The 24,525-nt window shown below is 55.6% G+C and overlaps 9 protein-coding genes across 9 annotated transcripts; 6 read left to right on the top strand and 3 right to left on the bottom strand.

Moving 5' to 3' along the window:
* Positions 1–13: 13 nt before the first annotated feature.
* N0V96_008020 (uncharacterized protein) lies at positions 14–502 on the top strand (the record flags this gene model as incomplete). Its single annotated transcript, XM_065758196.1, has 2 exons — positions 14–20; positions 99–502. 2 exons carry the CDS (start codon positions 14–16, stop codon positions 500–502), a joined length of 411 nt encoding a protein of 136 aa, XP_065613338.1.
* Positions 503–3,110: 2,608 nt separating this feature from the next.
* Positions 3,111–4,928, top strand: ALV1 (5-aminolevulinate synthase, mitochondrial; the record flags this gene model as incomplete). The annotated part of the gene is made up of 2 exons (XM_065758195.1): positions 3,111–3,119; positions 3,360–4,928. The coding sequence occupies 2 exons, from the start codon at positions 3,111–3,113 to the stop codon at positions 4,926–4,928; spliced, it is 1,578 nt and encodes a 525-aa protein (XP_065613337.1).
* Positions 4,929–6,096: 1,168 nt separating this feature from the next.
* Positions 6,097–7,211, top strand: N0V96_008018 (uncharacterized protein; the record flags this gene model as incomplete). The annotated part of the gene is made up of 2 exons (XM_065758194.1): positions 6,097–6,102; positions 6,240–7,211. 2 exons carry the CDS (start codon positions 6,097–6,099, stop codon positions 7,209–7,211), a joined length of 978 nt encoding a protein of 325 aa, XP_065613336.1.
* Positions 7,212–7,473: 262 nt separating this feature from the next.
* N0V96_008017 (uncharacterized protein) lies at positions 7,474–8,326 on the top strand (the record flags this gene model as incomplete). Its single annotated transcript, XM_065758193.1, has 3 exons — positions 7,474–7,479; positions 7,540–7,546; positions 7,614–8,326. The coding sequence occupies 3 exons, from the start codon at positions 7,474–7,476 to the stop codon at positions 8,324–8,326; spliced, it is 726 nt and encodes a 241-aa protein (XP_065613335.1).
* Positions 8,327–9,198: 872 nt separating this feature from the next.
* THI6 (thiamine biosynthetic bifunctional enzyme) lies at positions 9,199–11,109 on the top strand (the record flags this gene model as incomplete). Its single annotated transcript, XM_053194404.2, has 3 exons — positions 9,199–9,484; positions 9,657–9,792; positions 9,921–11,109. The coding sequence occupies 3 exons, from the start codon at positions 9,199–9,201 to the stop codon at positions 11,107–11,109; spliced, it is 1,611 nt and encodes a 536-aa protein (XP_053048254.2).
* Positions 11,110–11,239: 130 nt separating this feature from the next.
* N0V96_008015 (uncharacterized protein) lies at positions 11,240–12,703 on the bottom strand (the record flags this gene model as incomplete). The annotated part of the gene is made up of 2 exons (XM_065758192.1): positions 11,240–11,810; positions 12,696–12,703. The coding sequence occupies 2 exons, from the start codon at positions 12,701–12,703 to the stop codon at positions 11,240–11,242; spliced, it is 579 nt and encodes a 192-aa protein (XP_065613334.1).
* Positions 12,704–12,813: 110 nt separating this feature from the next.
* N0V96_008014 (uncharacterized protein) lies at positions 12,814–14,481 on the bottom strand (the record flags this gene model as incomplete). The annotated part of the gene is made up of 1 exon (XM_053194402.2): positions 12,814–14,481. The coding sequence occupies one exon, from the start codon at positions 14,479–14,481 to the stop codon at positions 12,814–12,816; it is 1,668 nt and encodes a 555-aa protein (XP_053048252.2).
* A 2,637-nt stretch (positions 14,482–17,118) lies between these two features.
* Positions 17,119–18,072, bottom strand: N0V96_008013 (uncharacterized protein; the record flags this gene model as incomplete). Its single annotated transcript, XM_065758191.1, has 2 exons — positions 17,119–17,676; positions 18,067–18,072. 2 exons carry the CDS (start codon positions 18,070–18,072, stop codon positions 17,119–17,121), a joined length of 564 nt encoding a protein of 187 aa, XP_065613333.1.
* Positions 18,073–18,856: 784 nt separating this feature from the next.
* Positions 18,857–24,371, top strand: UTP10 (snoRNA-binding rRNA-processing protein utp10; the record flags this gene model as incomplete). Its single annotated transcript, XM_065758190.1, has 2 exons — positions 18,857–19,233; positions 19,286–24,371. 2 exons carry the CDS (start codon positions 18,857–18,859, stop codon positions 24,369–24,371), a joined length of 5,463 nt encoding a protein of 1,820 aa, XP_065613332.1.
* Between the last annotated feature and the right edge of the window lie 154 nt (positions 24,372–24,525).

Here is a 24,525-nt window from a genome sequence, read left to right as displayed (position 1 = left end):
TATGCCCATGCCTATGGCCGGTGCCAATACCTTCTTTAGGGCTCAGCAGACACCAGGCTCTCCCCCGCCTGGAGACAAATCTCTCTCATCCCCTGCAGTCAAGAGGTCCAAGAGGCCCGGAATTGCTAATTGGGAGGAGCAGTTCAAGCAAAAGATTCTCGAGTCACTTGACATGATAACGGATTCGGCGATAGCTGATGCGGTCAAGGAGGACAAGACCGTCCTGGCTGAGCGGATCGCAAGCTCGACATCCCTCGTGAGATCCGAGATGAAAGAAGGAGAATTGCCTAACCACTCGCATATGAAGGAGCTGTGCAGCTTGATGACAGACCCCAGATTCGCAGCCGCAGTCATCACAGGACATATTCCTCCTTCCCAGCTCGCGTACGCCTCGATCGATGGACTCAAAAATATTTCGAGCGAGTTGACGGCGCTCCAGGAAGACCAATTCCGCGAAAAACTCAAGCTGGGTCAAGAGACGACTGAGGAGCCTAAAGTATGAGTCCAACGCCTCTCATTCCATTGCTCTGCGATTGCGTTTTTCGTCTTTCAGTACTCACTTATTCAGCAAACCTTTTTGCGGCTAACGACTTGATCAGCAGCATCCGCAGATCGTTTCCGACGTATCCAAACCTTTGCCAAACGTCCGCCGGGTGAATCCTTTCCAAGAAGAAGAAGAAGACGACGACGACGACGACGACGATTTGGATTTGCTTCGAGAGGTTGTGGAAAGAAGGCGACATCGCGCGCCCAGGCTTCCCACATGGGCAAGCAAAGCAGTCGAAGAAGGAAAACTTGGGGAACAACGGCGTACAGGGGAGCCCTCGTCATCAGCAGGGCAAGGTTCGTGAGTGCGCGGGCTAGGCGTTTGTAGGAGACGTTTAGGTTGTTCTTCTTTTAGGGGGGTTTTTCAGGCATCTTGGAAGGCATGGGCGTTTGACGGCATTGCGCGGCTGGCTTTATGATACCCTTTTTGGAGGCGTTCATTCGGAGGTTTTCTGATTTCTCAAGGAGACTCATTAAGGGCGGCATAGGAGCCATATGAGTTGCCAAAAAAGGCGTGCAATAACGCTGAGAGTTGTTACGCCCAGGAATTCGGCTCAAGGCTCACTCGGGGTAATCAGATTTCTCAAAATTAGTGCGAGGTGGCAGATGCAACCGGTGATAGTTTACAGACTACTTGCTGAGACCGCAGAGTTCCGTGTCTCACTTCTTACTTGTGTGGCTGACTGTATCCTCGTATTTATGATGTCGGATGGAACAAGCTGAGATGGCTGCAAGTTACCTCGGCGAATGATGACAACGTACCCGACCGGCTCTTCCTGGCCCCATACTCCATAATTCGTTGGCAGCACCAATATCAGGAGGTGAGCAGAGTACAGTTGAGACATGGGCGGGACATTGGCGATGTGACAGGTGACTAAGGCAACGACAACTGCAGCCCTGAAACATAAAGAATACCTAAGAGTAAAGCTTACGAGTCCGCCTCGTTGCTTACTTGTCTTTGATTTCATGTGTCTCTCGAGCTCATGTGCCCTCTTCTTTTGCCCTCGTACAACACAGTTGTAATCGCGGGAATTGAACCTGGGAAAATACCGCTCTTCGGAAGCGGAAGCTATTACCTATAGGCTATACGGAACGGCTTCTGTCATGTTCGGTCTCGGAAGACACCGGCGCAGTGTTCGTACGATTGATTTTGCAGGATCCACAGCGGTGTTTCCAGAAGAGCAGGGGTCCTTGAAGAAAGGCCATGTGGGCATAAGAAAAAGAAGATGTTGGCTCTTTGGTTAGTAGGCAAATAGGTTCCGCGGAACTCAAGCGAGCAGCAGAGAAGGAAGAGAGAAAAAAAAAAGCCAATAGCAAACACCGAAACTGGGGTGGTATTACCAAGAGAATTAAATAGAAAGGGACAAAAGGGATCTGACCTCAGGTCACTTTCGCATTTGCGCAGCGGTGTTGAGTTGGTCTACCAATCAGGTGTCATCAGAAATTGGCTATAGACGAGCAGTGATTGGTTCAAGTGCCGACTTTCGGTATTCGGAGACCCCACTTTGCGGACTTAGGGGTCCCACCATCAACGCCGTACAAGACAACCCCGGCCCCATGGATGAGGATGTACCTGAGTACCTTACGGCGATGGAAGTTTGGCAGCCCTCTCAGGTCTGCCATCTGGCCCCGAGGGACGCTGAGGATGGGAAATCGCTTGCAGCGGCACCCCCAACCCACCGCCTAGAAACTTAGAGCAAATGCGATGCTTTAGGTTGGATCTCGGGGCGAGCTGCCCAGGCCTGACCTGAATCTCATCAACCACTCACAAGAGTCCCAAAGGCTCCAAAAATGCGCAGGGCCGCACCTACCACACCCTGTGCCGAGTCGCTGGTGCGGCGTGCCGTTGAGGTGGTGCAGCAGTGCAGCGGTGCTGGGGTTCAAACTTCAGCCAGATGGCGGGGCGGCCGGTCGGCACGAGGTACACTGTACCTACCACCTACCTAGACCGTAACCCTTCCACTGCGCCCTTGGGGATTTGGTGTCATGGCGACTCTTCACCGGAGACACTAAAATAAAGCACTTGTCCGGGAATCTGCTCGTTTTTCTCGCTTCCCCTTCCCGTTTTCTCCTCATCTTGCTTAACCTCTCTCTTTCCCCCTTTTTTCTCCTATTTCTGCTCATCACCAGCAGGAATACCGTCCCATTGTCGATCTCAAGTGTCGACCGCTTCTTTCTGCCCATTGACCTGTGTTCAGCCCCTCAGCGCTGATCACTTTTCTCTGGCAAGCCCGCTGACCTCACTCATATCCACGTCTCGCGCGCGCTTTGAGTCGCCACACACCGAAATCTACAAACCGCACACAACAAATCCAGAGTCGCACACCGTTCTGCTCCGAAACAAACCAAACTTGAACAACAACAACCTCGAAAACGAACCGCACGATTAACCTCTGTCAGCCTTCGAAACAACCATGGAGGCTGCCCTGCGTCAATCCAAGGCCATGTGCCCCTTCTTGAAGTCGGCCTCGCCCGCCAAACTGCGCGCGCTGTCTACCTCGGCTCGTCCTCACGCCATTCAGGCGGCGCCCCAGACGACGGCCGTCTCCCCTTGCGGAGGAACAATGTCCCAAGTTGCAGCTCCTCGCCCACCGCTGCCCCGTCATGGGCAAGGCTCTGACTGTACAGTCTGCCCAGTACGGCCATGGACGCCCGGCCAAGATGGGAAACTCGTCTTCTGTTGCTGGTATCCGCGCCTTGAGCACCAACTCCAAGCCCGGCCGCGCCAACATCCACACCAGCCGCAGCAAGGATGCCCGGGCTGTTGATGCCCCCTTGCTCAACAAAGGTATGGAAACCATACTGTGAAGAAGAAAAAGAAGGAATCCTCGTGGCTAACCATTGACGTAGCTCAAGCTCCTCCCGGTATCCCGGCTGCTCGTCAGAGCGCTGCTTCGACTGTTGGCATGGGCAATTCGGACGCTTCCAAGGCCAAGTTTAACTACGAGGCCTACTACAATGCCGAGCTGGAGAAGAAGCACAAGGACAAGTCTTACCGCTACTTCAACAATATCAACCGTCTCGCCAAGGAATTCCCCCGTGCCCATATGGCTGGAAAGGAGGAGAAGGTTACCGTCTGGTGCGCCAATGACTACCTCGGAATGGGCCGCAATTCCCACGTTCTGAAGTCGATGCACGAGACCCTGGACGAGTACGGCGCCGGCGCTGGTGGCACGAGAAATATCTCTGGACACAACAAGCACGCTGTCGAGTTGGAGGGCACGATTGCCAAATTGCATGCCAAGGAGGCCGCTCTGGTCTTCAGCTCATGCTATGTAGCAAACGATGCTACTCTGGCGACTCTGGGTAGCAAGATGCCCGAGTGTGTCATTCTGTCGGACAGTCTGAATCATGCGTCCATGATTCAGGGTATCCGTCATTCCGGAACGAAGAAGATTGTCTTCAAGCACAACGATGTTGCGGATCTCGAGGCCAAGTTGGCGTCGCTGCCGCTTCACGTTCCCAAGTTGATTGCGTTCGAGTCTGTTTACAGCATGTGTGGATCGATCGGCCCCATTGAGGAGATTTGCGACTTGGCCGAGAAGTACGGCGCCATCACGTTCCTCGACGAAGTCCATGCCGTCGGTATGTACGGCCCGCACGGCGCCGGTGTCGCAGAGCACCTGGACTTTGAAGCGCATCAGCAGGGCCGCCCCAAGGGCAGCATCATGGATCGCATTGACATCATCACTGGTACCCTTGGGAAGGCATACGGATGCGTTGGTGGATACATTGCCGGCAGCGCCAAGCTCGTCGACATGATCCGCTCCCTCGCTCCTGGATTCATCTTCACCACGTCACTCCCACCCGCGACCATGGCCGGCGCAAAGACGGCCATTGAGTACCAGATGGACTACGACGGCGACCGTCGCCTTCAGCAGCTTCACACCCGCGCGGTCAAGGAGGCCCTGAACGACCGCGACATCCCCGTCATCCCCAACCCTTCCCACATCATTCCCATCCTGGTTGGCAACGCCGAGCTCGCCAAGCAGGCGTCGGACATGTTGCTCCAGGACTACCAGATCTACGTGCAGTCCATCAACTATCCCACGGTCCCCGTCGGGCAGGAGAGACTGCGCGTCACCCCCACCCCCGGCCACAAGAAGGAGTACCGCGACCAGCTGGTTCAGGCGCTCGACGAGATCTGGACCAAGCTCGGCATCAAGCGCACCTCGGAGTGGGCTGCCGAGGGCGGCTTCATTGGCGTCGGGGAGGCTGACGCTGCCCCCGAGGAGCCCCTGTGGACCGACAACCAGCTTGGCATCGAGCAGGCTGCGAAGGAGATCAAGGCCGCGGGAAACATCAGCAATGGCTTTGTCGAGGCCCTGCTGGAGCGTGAGTCCAAGGCGACGACTGGTCAGGCCGTGAGCTCTGCCATTTGATACATTTCACGTTCTCTGAGGTGGTTTGGTTTTTTCGTATTGGAAAAACCTAGCACCAACCATTTCAACGTTGATATCTGAAAGCAAAGGGGAGCTCATCGGACCTAGACCACGTTCTTTGGAGCGATCAACAAGTTTTTTTGTGTGATTTGAAACCCACGTCCCGTGGCCACAATTGTTCTCTTTCGATTTGAGATTGATGATTTCGTCTATATGATGGGATCTGATTCTCAGTGTTGGTCGCAATAACCAATAGTTTACAAAATATGAATGTCATTTATTGGCACATTTATTCATCAACCTCTGGTTCTTCTCTTCTGGTATATACGTGATATTATCGTGATATTTGTGTTGCTACATCTTACTAAGGGTCATCCGAAGTGGGCAATTAGCCGGCCGGGACACTTCATGCATGGCTGACATTTCGGAATCGCAAAGTTAATTTATGCGAATGCGGTCTTCCCGTCCCCGGAGTCGGCGAGGAAAGCACAGCCCGATGTAAACCCGGCACTTGCCCAGACGGGTCTCCGCGGTGCCCGTCACCTGGGGAAATGAGATCAGAGGGGATGGAATTGCCACGGTGAAGCATGAGGCGTGTGCCACACCTTTGTACTGCGTACACTACCAGAATCCAGCGCGCCAACAACCAGAAGCGGACTTTTCAAGACGTGGCTTGGCCCGCCCAGCGTCTGACTCAGCAACTCCGACGGAGGCCGGCAACGCAGAATTGCTCCGTCTCCGTTCGAGGCAGCCTCCTTTATTGGCTGGTGGAAGGTGGGGGGGGGGGTCCCCTAAGTCCCCGTCATTGCCAGCTGGGGTGGTGTGTGTCGTATGTGTTCCCACCTTTTGACTTACACGCAACTCAGGAGATCGGTCATGAAATAAGGCAGGCAACTCAAATGAGAAAGGATCACGACGCGAATCTTTAGGGGAAATCCTGCTAAGAAAGGAGTTTATTGTTTCATGTCTTATGCTTAAACTCTTGAGCTTGACTGTTTCTTGTTTGATTTCTCCGCAACACATCTTTTCTCGTCACTTGTGAGTGCAAATTGAGAAGGAAAAGACACTAGCTGTTACCACAGAAAAATGGATATTGATCACAGAACCAAAGGCCCGCGAGCCTGTACGACTTGCGCCAAGGCCAAGGCGAGGTGTATTTCGGGGCCGGATGGGAGTAACAAGTGCGAACGGTATGTTACGTCTCTGGTATTCGCACAAATCGCGAGAGCGAGCTCTCTTCATTTTCATTTCACGAGAATACTGACTGGGAGGAACAGATGCCACAGGCTTCGCAAGCCGTGCGGTTCGCAGACCCCTGCGCCGCCCAGGGCGAAGAAGGAACCCAAGCCCACCAAAGTCTCTGAGCTGGAGAAGAGGCTGGATGAGTTGACGACGCAGTTGAGCGCGACGACGCAGCAGGGCGGTGTTAGTAGTGGTAGTGTTGGTGGCAGGCACAGCGGTAGCACCACAGAGATCGCGACGACCGTCGCCAACGGGACCGTCGTAGGGAGCGCAAACTCCCCGCTCCCGCCTAGCGGCAGCATCGCGCCGGCGTCAGCTAAGATTCCGATTAACTGCGACCACCTCTTCCCGCCGGAGGAGGTCATCGTCGTTGGGGGCGAGGGGGGGTGGTCGGACACATCGCCGGCGCCGAGTGCGTCTACGGCGGATGATCACCATACCATTGGGAGCAGCCAGGCCGACAACGGCGCCTCGGGAATGGGGTCTGCGACGACGGCGAACGAATCGCCCTGGCCGCTGAACAACGAGCAGAGCAAAGTTCTCAAGGTATTCCTGGACGACATGCAGCCGCTGTACCCCTTTGTCATTGTACCCCCACACATGGGCCCGACGCAGCTGGCCGCCGAGAGGCCGTTCCTGTGGAAGGGCATCATGATGACGGCGTGCCACCTGGACGCGACGAAGCAGGTTCTATTGGGGGAGGAGCTGTTGCAGGATATCGTGCAGGCCGCGTTCATGAAGCCCAAGAAGAGCCTGGATGTACTGCAGGGGTTGCAGCTCCTGATTGCGTGGTATCACTACAACATCAACAGCTACCAGCTCACGAACCTGCTGTTCCTGGCGCGGTCGATGTGCGTTAGTTTGGGGTTCAAGGATAGTCCCATGCAGCTGGGCGAGCGCGGAGGGAAGGGGACGGGGCTCTGTATTAGTTTTCAGAAGCCGGAGAGCGAGGCGAGAAAGGTGCAGACGCCGGAGCAGATTTCGGCGCAGTTGGAGCTGATGAGGGCTTTTGCTGGGTGTTATTACCTGAATACGCTGTAAGTCACACTTCCTTCGAACGTGGAAAGGGAGATGAACCTAACGATGAGGGGGGGAAAGCGTCTTCACGACGAACAAGCGGCCAGACGCCTTCATGAACACGACGTACCTCGAGTCCTGCTGCCGACAGATCGAGGAGGCGGCAGAGTACCCCAGCGACGCGCTCCTGGTCCACCTCTTCAAGATCCAGCAGCTCGCGCAGACAATCTCCCTCACGCTCGGGACGGAGAGCAAAAGCTTCCAGTCGCTGCAGCTACCCCTGACCATGGTCGTTCAGAGTTTTCAGCAGCAGCTCGACATTTTCAAGACGTCGCTGCCGGAGCACCTCAAGGACAATGGTATGTCAAGATAACCCCTTTGACATGTGTGTTTTGCGGATGGACTATCTAACGAAAAAAAAAACAGTCGGCCTCCTCGCGCATATCAGCATAGCCCAAGTCCTCCTCTACGAAATCGGCATCCCCGAAGCTCAGGGCCCGGCGTCCTTCATCTCCCTCACGGAACGCCTCGAGCTCCTCTGGGGCTGCTGCAGTGCCGCGAAACAGTTTCTCGAGATCCGCTTCCCGCGCAACCACCTCAGCTTGCAGCCGCGCTTCACCTGCCTCAGCTCCTCGGATTTTCTGTACGTCTTCATTGTGTGCCTCAAGCTCATGACGCTCGACCAGGTGCCCGGGTGGGACCTGCCGCTGGTGCAGAAGCACCTCGATCTCGGCGGGGTGGTCGAGAGCCAGGTGGCGCACTTGGAAGTATTTGTGGCGCATCGGAGCGGCAAGTTCAGGAGGGCGGCGGCGGATGCGGCTGCTGCGAGGGGGGGAGAAGATGCAGCGGCGGCGACGGCGGCGACGGATGTTCCCGGTCCGAAGGTGGTTGATCCGTTTGTGAGGTTGACGGAGATGCTGCGGTACTTCAAGGATATCGTAAAGGGCGAGCTGTGCGGGCTCAAGTCGCAGCCGGCGATCCAGGAGCCAATTCAGCTGCCTGCCAACCTGTCGGACGGCACGCAGGCCATGATTCGAGATCTGGATGCGTCGTTTTGGACGGGCGTGCTCGGGGAGGATGCTGCTGGGACGTGGGATGTCGGGAGTATGTTCCCTTCCATGGACTGGACTGCCACTTAAAGTTCATGGGCCGTGGCTGGATCATGCGTCCGGAGGCGAGGGGCCTGGAGGAGACTTTGTGTAACAATACTACCAGCGGAGGACCGACAGGGACTGACGCATATGAATGTGATGAATGATGACATGGAAAGGAGAGAGCTCTCGCCTCGCCTTCTTAGGGGGTTGTTGGCACAGTACCAACGAACAGAGGAACATGGAGGGTGTCTATCGACGGACCATCACTTCTACCGATCTGAAAAGGAGACAAGGGGCGGGCTGCCCTCTACTTAGCGGCTAAGAAAAGAGGTTTTTAAAGGGGGCTTCTCATAAGGAGTCTAGCTGGTACAATCAGGATTTCATACATCTTGTAGTTTAATCTTTATAACACACAGAAATATTGATACCAAATCTCTCAGTAACCGTGCAAACACTGATGTGATGATGACGGCTGCGAAAGATAGCACTGATCAGGTGTGTCTTCTAATGCGTTGAAACGAGTATCTCGATTCTTTAAATTCCGCGAGTTCAATAATAAATCGAACGCTCTCACGAATCTCTATCATGCCTGGCTAAGATTCAGGTGGCATCACAACCGTCAATTCTGCGATTAGCCAAATAGGTAGGTAGTTGATGTCGTCACCGACAACCCCACCAGAACCCGCGTCCCGCAGTCATCGGCGCCATCGGAGAAGCGGCCGTTCCGTCCTCGGCCGCAAGTATCCGCATTTACACACTGAAAAAACCGGCGCCGATCCAACAAACGCAGTCATCCCACCCCCGATTCAATATTCCCTCACCCAGCAACCATTCGACATCTGGTTTTCCCTCTCTTCATCCCATCCTCCCTCTCTCTCTCACTTCTTTAATTCAAAAGTATTATTAAGCCATTCACGATGCCGAAACCAACGGTAGACTACTCCCTCTACCTCGTCACCGACTCCACCCCGGCCATCCTCGGCGACCGCGACCTGTCGTCCGTCGTCGCGGCCGCCGTCCGGGGCGGCGTCACCATCGTGCAGTACCGCAACAAGACGAGCGACACGGGCGAGCTCGTCGTCAACGCCAGGAAGCTGCACGCCGTCTGCCGCGCTGCGGGCGTGCCGCTGCTCATCAACGACCGGGTCGATGTCGCGCTCGCAGTTGGGTGTGAGGGCGTGCATATCGGACAGGATGATATGGGTGAGTATATATTTCCTTTCTTTCTTTCTTTCTTCTTTTCCCTCCGTATATATCTGAAAAGAAAGCGTTCTTCTTGAGCTAGTGACTCGTTTCATTTTTTTCATGAATACGGTCTTGTGCTGCTGAGATGAAGATATTATCTAAGAAAGGGGCATGACTGACGTCCAACTAGAACTCACTGCCGCAAGAAAGATCCTCGGTCCGGACGCCATCATTGGTGTCACGGCCAGCACCATCGAGGAGGCTCTCAAAGCTTGTGAGGATGGAGCAGACTACCTAGGCATCGGCACCGTCTTTGCTACATCAACGTGCGTCCCTCTCACCGCACCTCTCCCCTCTCAGTTTTCCAACTCTATCAAATCAGCACCACATGTCTCGTCAACATAACCAACTCACTTCGAACCCCTGCTACTTCACTCACTGACACACACTCCAGCAAAGAAAACACAAAACACATCATCGGCACCGCAGGCCTCCGCACAATCCTCACCAAGCTCGCCGCAGAAGGCCACCTCCCTCGCGTAAAGACAGTCTGCATCGGCGGCCTCAACCCCTCCAACATCCAGCGCGTCCTCTACCAGTCCGCCAACCCCGACGTATCATCCCCCGCAAGCCTCGACGGCGTCGCCCTCGTCAGCGCCATCGTCGCCGCCCAAGACCCGGAATTCGCGTCCCGCCACCTCCTCGAGCTCGTGAAAACAAGCCCGTCCTACCGGAGCATCACCTCCTCTGATTCCAAGTCCGGTGCCTCCTCCGCCGAATTCGACGTCGCACAACTCCTCGCCCAAATCCCCTCCGTCATAACCCGGGTAGCGACAACCTCCCCCCTCTCCCACAACATGACAAACCTAGTCGTCCAAAACTTTGCCGCAAACGTCGCCCTCGCCGTCGGCGCCTCCCCGATCATGGCAAACTACGGCGCGGAAGCCCCGGACCTCGCCCGCCTAGGCGGCAGCCTCGTCGTGAACATGGGCACCGTCACCCCCGACGGCATCGCAAACTACCTCCTCGCGCTGACCGCCTACAACGCCGCGCGCAGGCCCGTCGTCTTCGACCCCGTCGGCGCGGGCGCCACGTCGATCCGGCGGAACGCAGTCAAGACGATCCTGGCGGGCGGGTACCTGGATCTCATCAAGGGAAACGAGGGGGAGATTGCGACTGTTTGGGGCGAGGGGACGCTGGAGCAGCAAAAGGGGGTTGATTCGTCGTCTACGCTATCCCCCGCGCAGAAAGCGAGGCTGGTGCGGGACCTCGCGAGGAGGGAGAGGAACGTGGTGCTCATGACGGGTAAGACGGATTACCTCTCGGACGGCAGCCGCACGCTGGCCGTGGACAACGGGCACGAGCTTCTGGGCCAGATCACGGGGACCGGGTGTGTCCTGGGCACCACCGTCTCGGCTATGCTGGCGGCGTGGGCGGACGAGGATAAGTTGCTTGCCGTCCTGGCGGGCCTGTTGCACTTTGAGGTCGCGGCCGAGCGGGCTGCTGTGAGGGCGGATGTTCAGGGCCCGGGGACGTTTGTGCCGGCGTTTATTGATGAGCTTGCGAGGGTGAGGAGAGTGACTGTCGAGGGGGATTTGACGTGGTTGCAAGGTGCCAAAGTCAAGGTTGTTGATGTTGAGTGAGGGAGTCCCCAATGTCGTAATTCTCTCTCGATGGATCTGGGAAGTGAAGATAAGAAAAAGCCTGAAATCTTTTGTAGATGTATGTCTATAGCCCACCACATGATCTTTGAAAACCCAGACAACACGAAATCTAAATCTTGGGCGCCAAAGCCTGCAAAACCTCTCTCGTATCCTTGCCTGTATCCTTGACCAACCCAACAACACTCTTGAACTCGGGCCGTGCCGCATCCCCCATCATCTCATAAATCACGCTCTCGCTCGTCGTCACAACCACTCCCTCACACCGCAACCTTGCCAGCGCAATCGGCACCTCCTCGCGGTTACAGCTACTCACCCCGTCCGCGAGCACATACACCTTATGTCCTTCAGCCAACAAATCCAACGCCGTCTGCGTCACGCAGATATGCGACTCGATGCCCACAATCAACACCTCGTGCTTTCCCTTTCCCTCAAATTGCGCAGCAATCTCGGGGACCCACATGCTGAACTTGGTCTTGTCCACGGGCGGGCGCACGAGGTCCGATTCTTTGAGGTACGGAGCGAGCTCGGTGACCGTATCGCCTAGGCGAGCGCGGTTCTGGGTCGTGGTGTAGACTGGGATCTTGAGGGTGTCGGCGGCGCGGAGGAGCTTGGAGGTTGTCTTTACGACCTTGTCGAATTCGAAGATTGCGTTACGGAATTTGTCTTGGAGGTCGCAGACGCTGGTACAACATTATATTTATTAGCAGACCATCGTACTGTAACGGAAGCGTGGAAGCATCTAGGGGGCATCAAACGCACAAAATGACCGGCCTTTGCAGGCGGCGGTTCGCGGGGTCAGACATGCTCGCGGTCGTCAGGTGGCGGGGTCGAAATAAGAGTCCGGACGGTCGAGGTTGGGATATTCGAGCAAAGGATAGATGTATCGAAAGAGTTCTCGCAATCGACATGTCACGGTGGGAGTGAAAGGGGGGAAACAGGCCGTCAATAGAATCAAAGGGGAAAAAAACCCAGCGCAGGTCATCAAAAGTCAGTCATTCCGTGACTCGGAGCTTAGAGACTCGGCACGTCACACTCGGCCTTGGAGTAGTGCGGGGAACCGGCGCATCCAAGTGGGGTAAATTAGTGCCGGACCGGGCCTCTCTGGACACTGCAGACAAGAGGTGCATTGAAGAATTCATGTACGTGACCTCGCAGAGACCCTGGGCTGTCCATGACGGACGGCAACCAACAACTAACCCAGCGCAAAGTACCTGCAGTACAGAACTGGCATTCGTCTCCTGGCTGGTTGGGTAGTTGCAGGTTGGAGAACTGCAGGGTCGGCATCACCTCTGATATATCACTTTCTAGACTTTGGCCCACAGAGGTGGACCAAAAGAAGATCCTCAATGCAGCTAACGCTGTGGGCGTTCTAGTTGCCGATCCGAGTTGGGCGTGGCTACCTGGGGAAATATTGGACACTCTTTGAACTCGTAGATTTTTGTTATTTGGTTTCCGCTGGGAGGAGTTTTCTAGCCATAGTGCCATGAAACCCATGTGTCATGGCATACTACATGGCTACCTACTAGTCGGCTTTGCTTGCGTTGTTTTAAAGCTTGCCGTCTCACCTCTTCATGCTGGAGGGAGTCGTCTTGTGAAAGCAAAGAAAAAGAAGATTACTGCTCTGGCCATGTTCGGCCACATTCGCATCCAGTGCCACCGGGGCTTGCGTTCTCTCCGCTCCAATCACTCCGCCGTCGCCGTGGGCTTTGCCTTGCCAGCCGGGTTCATCCACGAGAAAGCCGAGGCACCACCGATGGGATTCGCCGACCGTGGCAAAGCTGGGCCAGCATTCTTCGCCTCGCGCGGGGCCTTGACTTCCGTTGTGCTGTTGACCGTGGTGCTGCTAACCGACCTCTTGGGTTCCCAGCGAACGTTGGTCGGCGGGTTGCTCTCTGCCGCCACACTGACCTGACTCTTGCGTCGATGCTCTCCGCTGGTTCTGGGTGCTGGCGGCGGCTCGTAAGCAGCTCCGGTTCTGGCAGACGATGATGAACCCGATTTCAGGGGCTTCAACACCTTCATGTTCCGGCTTCCCCGCCCGGCGGGCTGATATCCGCTTAACGGGCCATTGGCGTCCCGTTGCCCGTTCTCGGCACCGTTTGCTGAAGTGCCCTGCCGCCATGAGCCCCAAATGCCGCCCGCGGACTCGCGCCGGCTCCCCTCTCCGCCGGTCGAGTTGTTGTGCGCCGTTGGGTACTCTCTTGCCCCCGATTCGGACCCGCTGGTAGTATCTTTGCCAGGCCGTTCACTCTCCCCGCCACTTTCAGACAGGTTGCTTGCTCCAATCGACTTGTTGGGTACAGAGTGATTGTCCATGGGCGAAAGAGGCCCCTGCGACTCAGCATCCTCAAGCCGCATGCTAGACTGGCTGCTTTCCAATGCGCTTTGCGTTGTTGAGGCCTGAGGCCGTGGGTCTCCAGACACGAAAGGCGCCGCGTTGGCGTTGAGTCGCGGCTTTTCAGGGATGAAGTTGATTGTGCTTATATGCTTGAAGGCAGCTTCGTCCTCTGGGCGTACAAATGGAACAGACAGCTTTTCGCGTTCGCTGCCATAAAGGCACATGCGGTTCTGGGAGAGGAGAATATCGGCTTGATGAGCCCTGAGGGTATCGCTGCCAATGAAGATCTGAATGCCCCTTTTCGGCTCCGCGCCTTCGGATTGCTCCATGCCAGACACCTCAAAGGTTGCGAGGAGGCAGGGCATTGAATGCCCAGGGCTCGATGATCGGCTGCTGCGTTCGGAAACAGTGGCTTCGACTAGGTATACCGGAAGTCGAACTTTGTATGTGCCATCCATGTCGTGTTGAATCTCGTCCAACAGATCGAGATCCCTAAGGACAGAGTAGTCGACCACGGATTTCTGGGAGCCCGTACAAAGATCAGCATATAACACCGTATCGTGGGCGAAGCTTGTTGTAAGCCAGCATCGGATGATGGTCGGTACGGAGCCCAGGAAAAAGAGGCCCGGTGGAGGCTCCGGCATGTCTATCGGAGAGTCGTCTTCATGACTGCTGACCATGAAGTTGGTGTCCAAGCCCAAACTGCTCGCTCTCCCCGATGCCACAGAGTGAAATGAGTGAACAGAGTGACCGGCAGAGCTATGGCGTCCATCCGACTTGTGAGACAAGGACCGCTCCATCATCAACCCGCTGGACGGTCGGGGGGGTCCGAAGTCTCCAGAGTGGCGGTTGCTCTGACTAGACCAGTCGGCCGCTCCCCGTAATGCACTCTCATCGAATCGTACGCTGTTGGCTCGGGAGGCAGCACCCCGGCGGGTAGGCTCCTCCTCCGCAGGTCCTAGGTGAAGAGAGCTCAGCAGGTGCTGGCCTTGCTCGTCGAAATCATCAAACATATCGTTGGGCGAGAGGTGAGTTGGCCCTGGTGAGTGGGACGTTAGCAAAAAGCAATTGCACCTTTAAAGAAGCTGATATTACCTTGCTGAGGGGTTCCGGCAAGGACGCCAGGGAAAGGATGCTGTTGCCACACGGATTTGAGGCTCGCATCTTGTTCCTGACGCCTTTCGAGCCTTACTAGTCTCTCGCCCTGATTACTCTGAACCAGTTGGATTTGCTTCAAATCCATTTGGATGTTGAGGAGATCGTCGCGGGTGATGGGGAACCGATGATCCATTCCCGAAAGCAGTTGTGTGGAACTCAATATAGTGCTCGGACCAAAACAGAATCAAAAGACGTTCGGGAACGTAGGTCTGCAGAGTGTGTGTGAGAGCGAAGGACAACGGCAAGCGAGTGTCTTGAGATCAGTTAATGATCGAGTAGGAGCGCCCGTTGGTGGGTATCGACAAAGCCGTTGGAAGTAAGGATCGTTCGGGAAGGTTATTCACGCCCATGGGTTTATTGTCGAATCCAGGCGCGTTCGAATGACGGGTCGAGGAAGGCTATGGGCTCTTCCGACCTCGATCCCTACGATATCAGTTCACGAGGTCCTCCTCCCCCGCCACATCGCACGGTGAGACCAAATAGGTCGTCAACGGCAGCAGCGGCAGCAGGCACAGGCTTGTATTTTCTTCGTATCGCGGTAGCTTTCTTCTTTCAGAGTCCAGTCGAGTTGTTCGACTGCGGCAGCTAGAGTTCGGTGGTGATGGTATGCTGGTTTTGCACGATGGTCTACAGAGGCGGCTCTGCCCCAGGGACGATGGCTTTGAAAGGTTGCGTGTTTGGTCGAATGTTCTCGACGCCAAGATTGAGGCAAATGACGACTTTGGAGACACGTATATTGGCCGTAGATGGTGTGTATATGGTACGTGGGTGCGATAGACTCTTGGTGCGATGGCAGAAGGGTGTGATGTCGTCACGGTAGAAGCGCTAGAGACGATCCTGAATAGTAGTAGATGCTTCGGTTCGATTGAAGACTCGCAGAGGACTCGATTGATCAGGACGCAGGGTGTCGGCTGTTTCGATGTAACGGTATGAGCCCAGGCAAAAAGGGCTTTTGGAAGAGGCAGGGTACCAAGTGTTTCGTGGAGAGAGGTGAAGAAAGAAGAGTGTTTGATAGAACGGGGGGTTAGACAAACGAAGCCCACCTGGTTAATTTGGACCGGCACGTTGAATTAGTGAAGCGGGCAGGACACGAGCAGAGACGGACGGGCCTGGATGGAGGTGAAGTGAACGGGCAGCAACGGGAGTGGACCAGCCAACGAGAGAGGTGTGGTCCCGGGGGTTTGGCGCATGGGTGAGAGAGAGTACGGAGTATCGCAAAGGTTCTCCCAACTTATCGTTGCGAGGAAGCTGCACACTTCAGGTGGGTACGTCGGTGGATGAGAGCACTGAAAGAGGAGGGTCCGGCTGATGATTTGTGGACTGGCACGACTGGGAACGCTGGACCCAGCCTCGGACAATCTGGTGGTGTACTTGGGAGGTACATGAATGGGCTGCCTGCCGATTGCCTACACCAGTGACCAAGGTACTTTCAGTACATACGTAACAGTGCAACTCAGTGCAGCGCGCCTCACCTTGGTGCCTGCAAAGTCAAGTCGTCGCCCTCCCGCCCATTCACCCGCTGGAACTCGCAACGGGGTAACGGGGTGTGACGCCGTAGGAGGTTCTGATTGGGGCCCGGCGAGCTCACCACCTTACCCCCCAACCCCCCATGCCAGGGACGTGCTGAAGACTTTCAGCGTCACCTCATTCCATCCGCCATTTCCAGTCCACCTAGGTAGTATAAGGTAGGTACCTAAGGTAGTTGGCAATGACAAAGTGACTTCCGCTGTTTCCTCACCTCCTGCACATCTTCAAACTCTAAAGCACCCGAGATGCCAGTGCAGAAACGTCCAAAACCTGCCTTGGGACTGCCAAACTACCAGGATAGTGTCACTTCCTCCGCACTTCAGCTTTGCTTACCCTGCCCCTACCTTGTCCATGTTCTCTGCTATGCAAGGAAGCTTCACCGAGGTCAACGACTGCTTTGGATGCGGGCATTGAATCCGCCAAAGGCAGAGCTGTAGATCTTCAACTGATCACGTAACTGAAGTCAAAATTAGAAACTTTCCCATCTTGACCTTCCTACTCGAAGTCATAGAATACAGTCGTATAAGATAGGGTAAGTCGTATATGTGGTTGACCACCTGTCATTAATCCTCCGATGCTATATCCGTCGCCATTCAGCCCGCAGCGCACCTACCGAGTGAGTATGCGTTGCGGGATACTCCCGAGACCAGTAGCGGCTTTGAATTCTCCTGTCCTTGGCAATTCCCGGTGATGTCTCAGAGAGCGGCATGTCTCCCTATGGCTCGGCACGAAGCGAACGCGAAGACATAGGCCAGGCTACGAGTAGGATAAGCAGAGACAGACGCACAATGTACGCCACCGTCATCACATGCTTTGCTATTTCGGAAGCGTCATCTTGAGTACTCGGGCAGTTTCTTACAAAGAATTCACTTGATTTGAAATGCCTCTGCAGCGTCTCCTGCACAATACATGCAGCATCGCATGGACCGCTCTATTAGCTTCTCCTTCGTCCATGTCAAACTCACTTACGCCGGAGGGTTGAGATCCCGCCAATCTGGAAATACATAGTCCGTACGATCGTCGTCAGGCAGACCGACGTACTCTTGCCCAATGTGAGGCAACACCGTCTGGTAAAATACCCTATACGCCTCGCCGCTCAAGTGGAGGCCGTCCGGCAGGAGGTCCGCGAGCCCGCCCTGCTCGCCAAGCTCCGGGGTGCCGAGCAAGGGCCCTCCGGCCTTGAAGCCAGGCGTCTTGGCGACGGCGTGATCCATGAGGGCCTGCCACAGGTCGATCGAGACCACGCCGGGGACCTCGGCGGCGACCTCGCGGGCCGCTTGGGTGTAGCCTGCGCTGATCTTGGCGGTTCGGGTCGGCTTTGGGTGGCCCCAGGCCAGGTCCAGCTTGGTGATACGAATCTCGTCGATGGGCGGCGGCGTGACCAGGAGGATCTTGGGGTTGTGGGCTGTGATGTTGGGGTGCGTGACAATCTTGGTGAGGTTCTGCTTGTATTCTTCTAGGGGCACATTTTGGGTTGTCGTATGCATGGGCTGAACTGCATCGTTTGCGCCCAGAAGTACCAACTAGGGAGAGTCAGGTTGACATTGAATGCCCATCGGCACGAGGTTTGTACTAACGAGGTACTTCAGCTGTGGCCCTGAAGGTGAAGGAGGGGGAAACATCTCGGGGAGGTATTTCAGCGCATTCGCCGAATTCCACCCGGAAAACCCACGGTTGACAACGTCGTAACGGCGATTCACATCTAAGAAGCAGCGTGTAAGTGTCTGGTCCCGGACCTTGGAAACCTGGTTGTGGTCAACTCACGACATTGAAGCTCGGCCTGGAAGCAAAAGCCTTCAAAGGTCACCACGGACCCTTGGAACAGAGAATCTCCAAAGAGCACAACTTGAGGGTATGGTTTCTTGCAATCGTGGTAAGTAATGTGTAGCGCCTGTATTAATGATAGCACTTACAGCCATGTTGGGGTATCTATTAGGCTACTCTATGTCGCTATACGAAGAGGAATACGCAACCAGCCCATGGTGTTGAGTGGCTTGCCCAGCTTATATGTGTCTCCGTGACTTTGCTGCAGGGAGCCCAAGACACCCTTCTCCTCAATCTCTCAAACACCACCTCGGAGCCACTAACACGGCAGAACATCCCGTCTAGCCGAAAGCACGATATCCTCACTGGGTAGGCTGTGCGAGAGTACCTCCAGTCTGCGGTTGTCGGCCTATCAATTGCACGAGAAGACCGTACCACTAACCGAGTTTTGATGGAGGAGTTGGGTTCCACTCTTTAGACTAACAGCACTGGCAGCGACAGATTGCTCCTGCGTATCCAGCGGTCCATGACCCATTGCCGACGTCCGCCAAGGATTAAATAGTAGATGGTCATCCATTAGTACCCAAACCGAAGCATGGTTTAAATCATCGTCTCTCTGGATATTCGGTCACAACACTTTCCAATAACGAGGCGCATCAGAAGAATGGGATCACATCTCAACCTAGCTGGCAGCCTTAACAAAGGTATCGAGGTGGACTGGCGGGGCTCATCCGTCAACTGGACCCACATTCTTATCTGAAGAGCCTGCGATTCGCTCAATGGCTTATCAGCAAAAAAAAGTCGGCGGAACTAATCCCCGTCAGAAAAAAAAATCCAGAACTCCAGGAAAATGCTGTAAGAGAAAACACCCCCAGTCTCATTGCTCTCCCCCGCCATTGAGTATTCGATCACTGCGGAATGCCGCAAATTTTCTAGACAATGGCGTCCTCTCTTGCTGCGCAATTGGCGCAGATCGCCGCCAACTCGAAGGCATCTTTGGATGTCAGGGCGCAAAAGGCCGCCCACTCAAAGTCTCTCCTCTTCGAGCCGAGAGTGGCCGCGACACAGAGTTACCAGGCGCTCTACACGATATGTTTGGAAGGCTTTGAGGAGTTGTGCGAGCTCGATGGCCGATTCAAGCCGTTTTCTCTGACGCTCTTTAGCGAGCAGAGCATGAGCGAAGACCGCACCCAGATGACCGCTGCTGAGAACGCCGAGCTGGACAAGAAGGTTGAGTCCTTCCTGCGCCTCGTCGGAAGCAGACTGAGGCTTATGCCTTCGCTTCGTGCCCTTGAATGGCTTGTGCGAAGATTCAGGTATATTGGAGCCTCTACTCTCGCCGAAGCCCCCATGCTGACGTTGTCGCAGAATCCACGAGAACAACACAAAGTCTCTCATTATGACCTTCCTTCCGTACCACTCGATCCCCGCCTTTGTTACCTTGCTCTCGATCCTGCCGTCCAAGATCCCCAATGAGTACCGATTCTTGAACCCTTACATCAAGTCGCTCACTTCACCTCCACGATCTGTCCTGGTCCACGAAGCGATCCACAAGGCCGACTTCCTCAGCACCCTCTCCGAATACACCCTCGAGGCCTGCAGAAACCAGCAACAATACCCGACCTTGATCTCGTTCTGGGGCGGAATCATGACGGAGGCCGTGAACGGTCTCCTTGAAAACATGCGCTCAGGTCGCCAGGCTGTTCAGCAGGACAACAACGAAGCTTTCCTCCACCGCGTCGGCCCCACCCTCGCCGAGGCAATGACCATGAAGAAGGTCCCCAACATGCAGATCGCTTCGTACATGGCCGTCACCATTGTTGCGGCCAAGGGAAGCTTCGACGACGCGACTCTGTCGGCTTTCATGGAGCAGATTGTCCACGGTTGGACCAGCGAGACTGTACGCCCTGGCCTGGTGTGCTTGTGCATCCTCGCTCAGTACCGATCCGCGAAACAGCTGTCTGGAAAGGTCACCAAGGCCTTGTTGAAGGTGCAGGACCTTGGAGAGATTCTCGTCGAGCTTGGTCAGGAGAGGAGGGTTGACAAGCTCACCAACGGCCTGTGCATCGCCTTTATCGAAAGACTCTGCAAGAAGGGTGATGCTCGGGGACTACCAATCATTCGGGTAATCTTGATGAGCAAGATCCTGAAGGGGAAGCAAATTGCTGTCATCTTCAAGTCTCTGGTTCTTGCTGCCCACAGACTCGACGACGAGGTCGACAAGGATGGCGAAATTCGCAAAGAGCTTGGCTCGACGCTGATCGATCTTTCGCGCTTTTCTGGAGAGACTAGCGAGATCATCCGGACGGTTCTTGAGGAGGTTGATTTCGATGTGGAGGAGCTGGAGATGAAGCTCGACGTCTCCATTCGCCAGAGAAAGGCACTGCCCGGAACCCAGGAGGATACCGAGATGGACGGATCCCAGCCCGCTGCGCCGACAAAGGAGAACTTGAGAGAGACTATTCAGGAGCTTTCTGGCCAGACGCGTGCGCTCCCATCGTGCATCTCAACTAGCACTGGCGACGTCTACGACGAGTTCAGTAGACTCTTCCTCCGGGTTGTGTCTCAGCAGTCTGAAGACCCGACACTTCTGGCCGATTTTGACCAGCTGCCGTCTTTAAGCCGGCGAACTGCAGTCAGCGATCACACCTACATTACCTTTTTTGTCCGCATCTGGTCCGGCCCGTACCCGACTCTGGCACGCGCCGCTGCTGTCGACACTGTCAGGAGACGTTTAAGCGACGGCGATGGCAACGATCTCGACTTCCAGGCTCTTATCCCTTACTGCCTCGTTGCACTCGTGGACTCCTCAAAGAAGGTTCGCCGTGCTGCGGCCGAGCTTCTCATCCAGATAGGCCACTTTTTCCCTCACCAGTCCAAGGCCGCGAAAGCTTCTGTGTGGGGTGGCAAGAAGCTTTACGACGACAGCGACAAGGTGCAGTGGTTGGATGCCGATACCGTTTCTCGCCTCCTTCACGGCGTCATTCTTCCGGCTCTGGAGGAGTGCATCATGCATGAGGGCCACATTCGCGCCGTCCTCCACTCGACACTCGATAGCAGCGCCAAGGGCGAGAGCAGCGAAGGAAAGAAGGCACTGAGCTCCTCTGGTAGGGCTTCGATTCTCTCGTTCCTTGCCAGCCATGTCGTCGCAACACCGCTCGTTAGGGTCAAGTCCAACCTGCTCTCGATCCTCAACCGCATTAGGGGAGTATCATCCACCTCTAGAACAAAGGTCCTGCTCCCGGCTTTCCGATGGTGGGCGTCGTTGTCTGCCGAGGAAGCGGACCGTCTCGCTGAGGCTGAGGAAGTCGACAAGTCGTTGCTGCACACCACCTTTGCCGAGATTGTCGTACCCAATGACAGCGAAGGCCTCGAGTGTCTCCTCTCTATCATGAAGGATTCCGCCTCCGCCAAGCGTCCGGAGCTGGTCAGATCCATCTCGGCGCGCATTCGTGCCATGTGGGGCTCAATGAAGGCCGACACCAAATTTGATGTCGCCCAGACGATGCTGGAGCTCTCCCAGGCACGACAGGCATCCCAGGACGAAGAGGACATTATTGCTGACGAGGCGGCTGACTTCCTGAGAAACGTTGAGCTCACGACAGAGATCTTGGCCTACTTCCTCGAGTCCATCCAGACCGGCACGAAGCTCATCACCGAGCCCCCTGCCAACAAGCGACGCAGGACCAGCTCCTCCGAGGCCAACCGGGGAGTAGTCAGCGCTCAGGCCAGTGCCGAGCTCAGCGCAACTCTGAGATCCGTCACCTTTGTCCTCCAGCTCGTCGATGGTTCGCAGCCTGCCGCTCACCCCGAGCTACTGGACAGCCTCTTTGGTACCCTCTCCGAGCTTCAGCACTTCCGTACTGTCATCGGATCGGAGCTTGGATACCTGCAAAACCTGGTGCTCACAAGTTTGATTGCTATGGTCCCTGCCTACAGAGACAACAAGAATCTCAAGATCGACAGCTCAGGAGGCCACGGCGATTTGCTTGTCAACTGCATCCAGAAGTCTTCCAGCCCTATTGTGCAAAACTCGGCCCTTCTCCTGATTGCCAGCCTTGCTACTGCCGCGCCTGATCTTGTGCTTCATAGCGTCATGCCCATCTTCACTTTCATGGGTGCCTCTGTCCTCCGCCAGAATGATGATCACTCAGCTCATGTCGTCAACCAGACCATCAAGGAGGTCGTACCGCCGCTGATGGCGTCGCTTAAGAAGGGCAAGAGAAACCCCATTGCGGGTGCCACAGAGTTGCTCCAGAGCTTCGTCACTGCCTACGAGCACATCCCCGCACACCGCAAGCAGGGCCTGTTTGTCGCTCTCATCAACACCCTCGGACCCGATGAGTTCCTGTACGCCCTGTTGGCTATGCTTGTTGATAGATACGGCCCCAACGACAGCCTCATGGCGTTCGCCTCTGAACTCCTCGGCGTCTACAGTGCCGAGGTGCAGCTTCAAACCTTGGCTAAGCTCCTGGACTTGATCAGTGACATTTTCAAGCCCAAGCCAGGCCTTTCAGCCACCCTTTTGGGAGTTGGCGAGGATCTGTCAGAGAAGAAGCCCGAGGCCATTGCTATCCAACAATTGACCGTGTTCCCCGCTCTGCTCTCCAGCAGGAAACTGCGCAAGGAGATTACCATCCTCACCGAGAGGGACGACATGGATTCTTCAAAGATTCGGGACTTGTATGCCATCCTTCTCAGAGACGTCCTGGCCCTTGCGGAGACCGTCAAGCAGCAGAAGGCTCTGCACGAGTGCTGCGGCAACGCCTTAGCCAACCTTCTTAACCTCCTTTCCATCGGCGAGTTTATCAAGTCGGTCGAGAATCTCCTGGACCGCACTGAAATCGACCTCCGTCGCAAGGTCCTCCGTGCCCTCGAGGTCCGCGTGGACCAGGAGGGCGTCGCAGATGTTGCCTCCAGAACGGCACTTCTTGCTTTCCTGCCGCAGCTCACCGCCGCAATCAGGGACACGGACGACCTCAAGTACAAACACACTGCCGTTTCGTGTATCGACAAGATTGCGGAGAAGTACGGCAAGAAGGATATCGAGGCCGTCGCGGGTGCCGCCGCGACCATTGCTGGACCTCACTGCCTCGGCCAGCCCGATGTCAGCCTCCGTGTTATGGCATTGCTTTGCCTTGCCTCTCTCGTTGATGTGCTCCAAGACGGTATTCTGCCTATTGTCAACATTGCTATTTCCCAGGCAATTCTCTACATCGAGCAGAGCGTGGAGAACGACGAGGCCGCCAACGAATTGCACAATGCGGCGTTTGCTTTCATCACTGCTCTCGCGCAGCACTTGCCTTACATGATCTCGGAGAAGCACCTGGACAACATCCTGCTTGCTTCCAACAAGTCAGCCGAGGCTAACCTGGATGACGAAGCCGACGATGAGCGCATCAACTGTCTCAGATTCCTTGCCAGAAAGGTCGAGGCCAAGACAATGTTGGCCAGCCTGCAAAAGAACTGGATCCCGGCCGCCGAGGCTGGCTTTGACGTAAGTCGTTTACCTAGAATGATTTGGAAAGCCCTACTAACAAGCAAGCAGGCCATCGAGGAATGGGTCGACATCTTTGGCGTTGTGGTTGATAGCCAGCCCAAATCTGTTGTCACAAAGAACGTCACTACCTTGTCCACAATTCTGCTTAACTCCTTGGACCTTCGCAGACGGGAGCATATCAAAGGCAGGCTCACAAACGCGACAGCTCAATACGTGGCCAAGATTGAGGCCTCCATCAATGACGTCACGCTCAAGATGATTTACAAGCTCAACGACGCGGCCTTCAGACCCATCTTCACCCAGATCGTCGAGTGGTCCACGCAGCTGCCCAAGCAAGACGCCACAGGACGTACCCTCCGTCGCTTCAGCGTGTACGGCTTCCTCCAGGTCTTCTTCGAGGGCCTCAAGTCCATCGTCACCAACTACGCTACCTACATCGTGGACGACGCCGTCGAGATCATCAACGGCACCGACTTGAAGCTGCCCGAGCAAAAGGAGCTCTGGCAGCGCGTGCTGTCTACGCTGGCGAGGTGCTTCGAGCACGACCAGGACGATTTCTGGCAGGCGCCCGCCCACTTTAGCAAGGTCGCTCCCGTCTTGACCACGCAGTTCCTCCACGCCTCCTCGTCCCTCGATTTGACTGGCGAGCTTATCCCCGCGGTGGTCGAGCTGGCCTCCGCTGCGGACTCACAAGAGCATCAAAAGGAGCTCAACACGGCCATCTTGCGCCACCTCCGCTCCGAGCACGCGCCCGTCCGTCTGGCGGCCGTCAGGTGCCAGCAGCAGCTGGCCGAGAAGCTCGGCGAGGAGTGGCTGTCGGCGCTGCCCGAGATGCTCCCTTACATCAGCGAGCTCCAGGACGACGATGACGAGACCGTTGAGCGGGAGACGCACCAGTGGATCGTCAAGATCGAGGGAGTCCTTGGCGAAAGCTTGGACTCTATGTTGCAGTAGAGAAAGTTTAGACCAAAAATGGAGAGAGAGGGAGAGCGACCCGGAGCCGTGTGGGATATTTTCTACGGACGGAGATTTGTGCGGACAATCCCACCCCGTCCATGTACCTTATTCGACGCATGCGAAAACAAAAAGTGAAATTTTAGGGACGTCA

This window comes from Colletotrichum fioriniae, assembly GCF_027942845.1.
Source record: "Colletotrichum fioriniae strain IMI 355084 chromosome Unknown scaffold_9, whole genome shotgun sequence".
Classification (NCBI taxonomy): domain Eukaryota; kingdom Fungi; phylum Ascomycota; class Sordariomycetes; order Glomerellales; family Glomerellaceae; genus Colletotrichum; species Colletotrichum fioriniae.
This window is presented reverse-complemented; position numbering and strand designations above follow the sequence as displayed.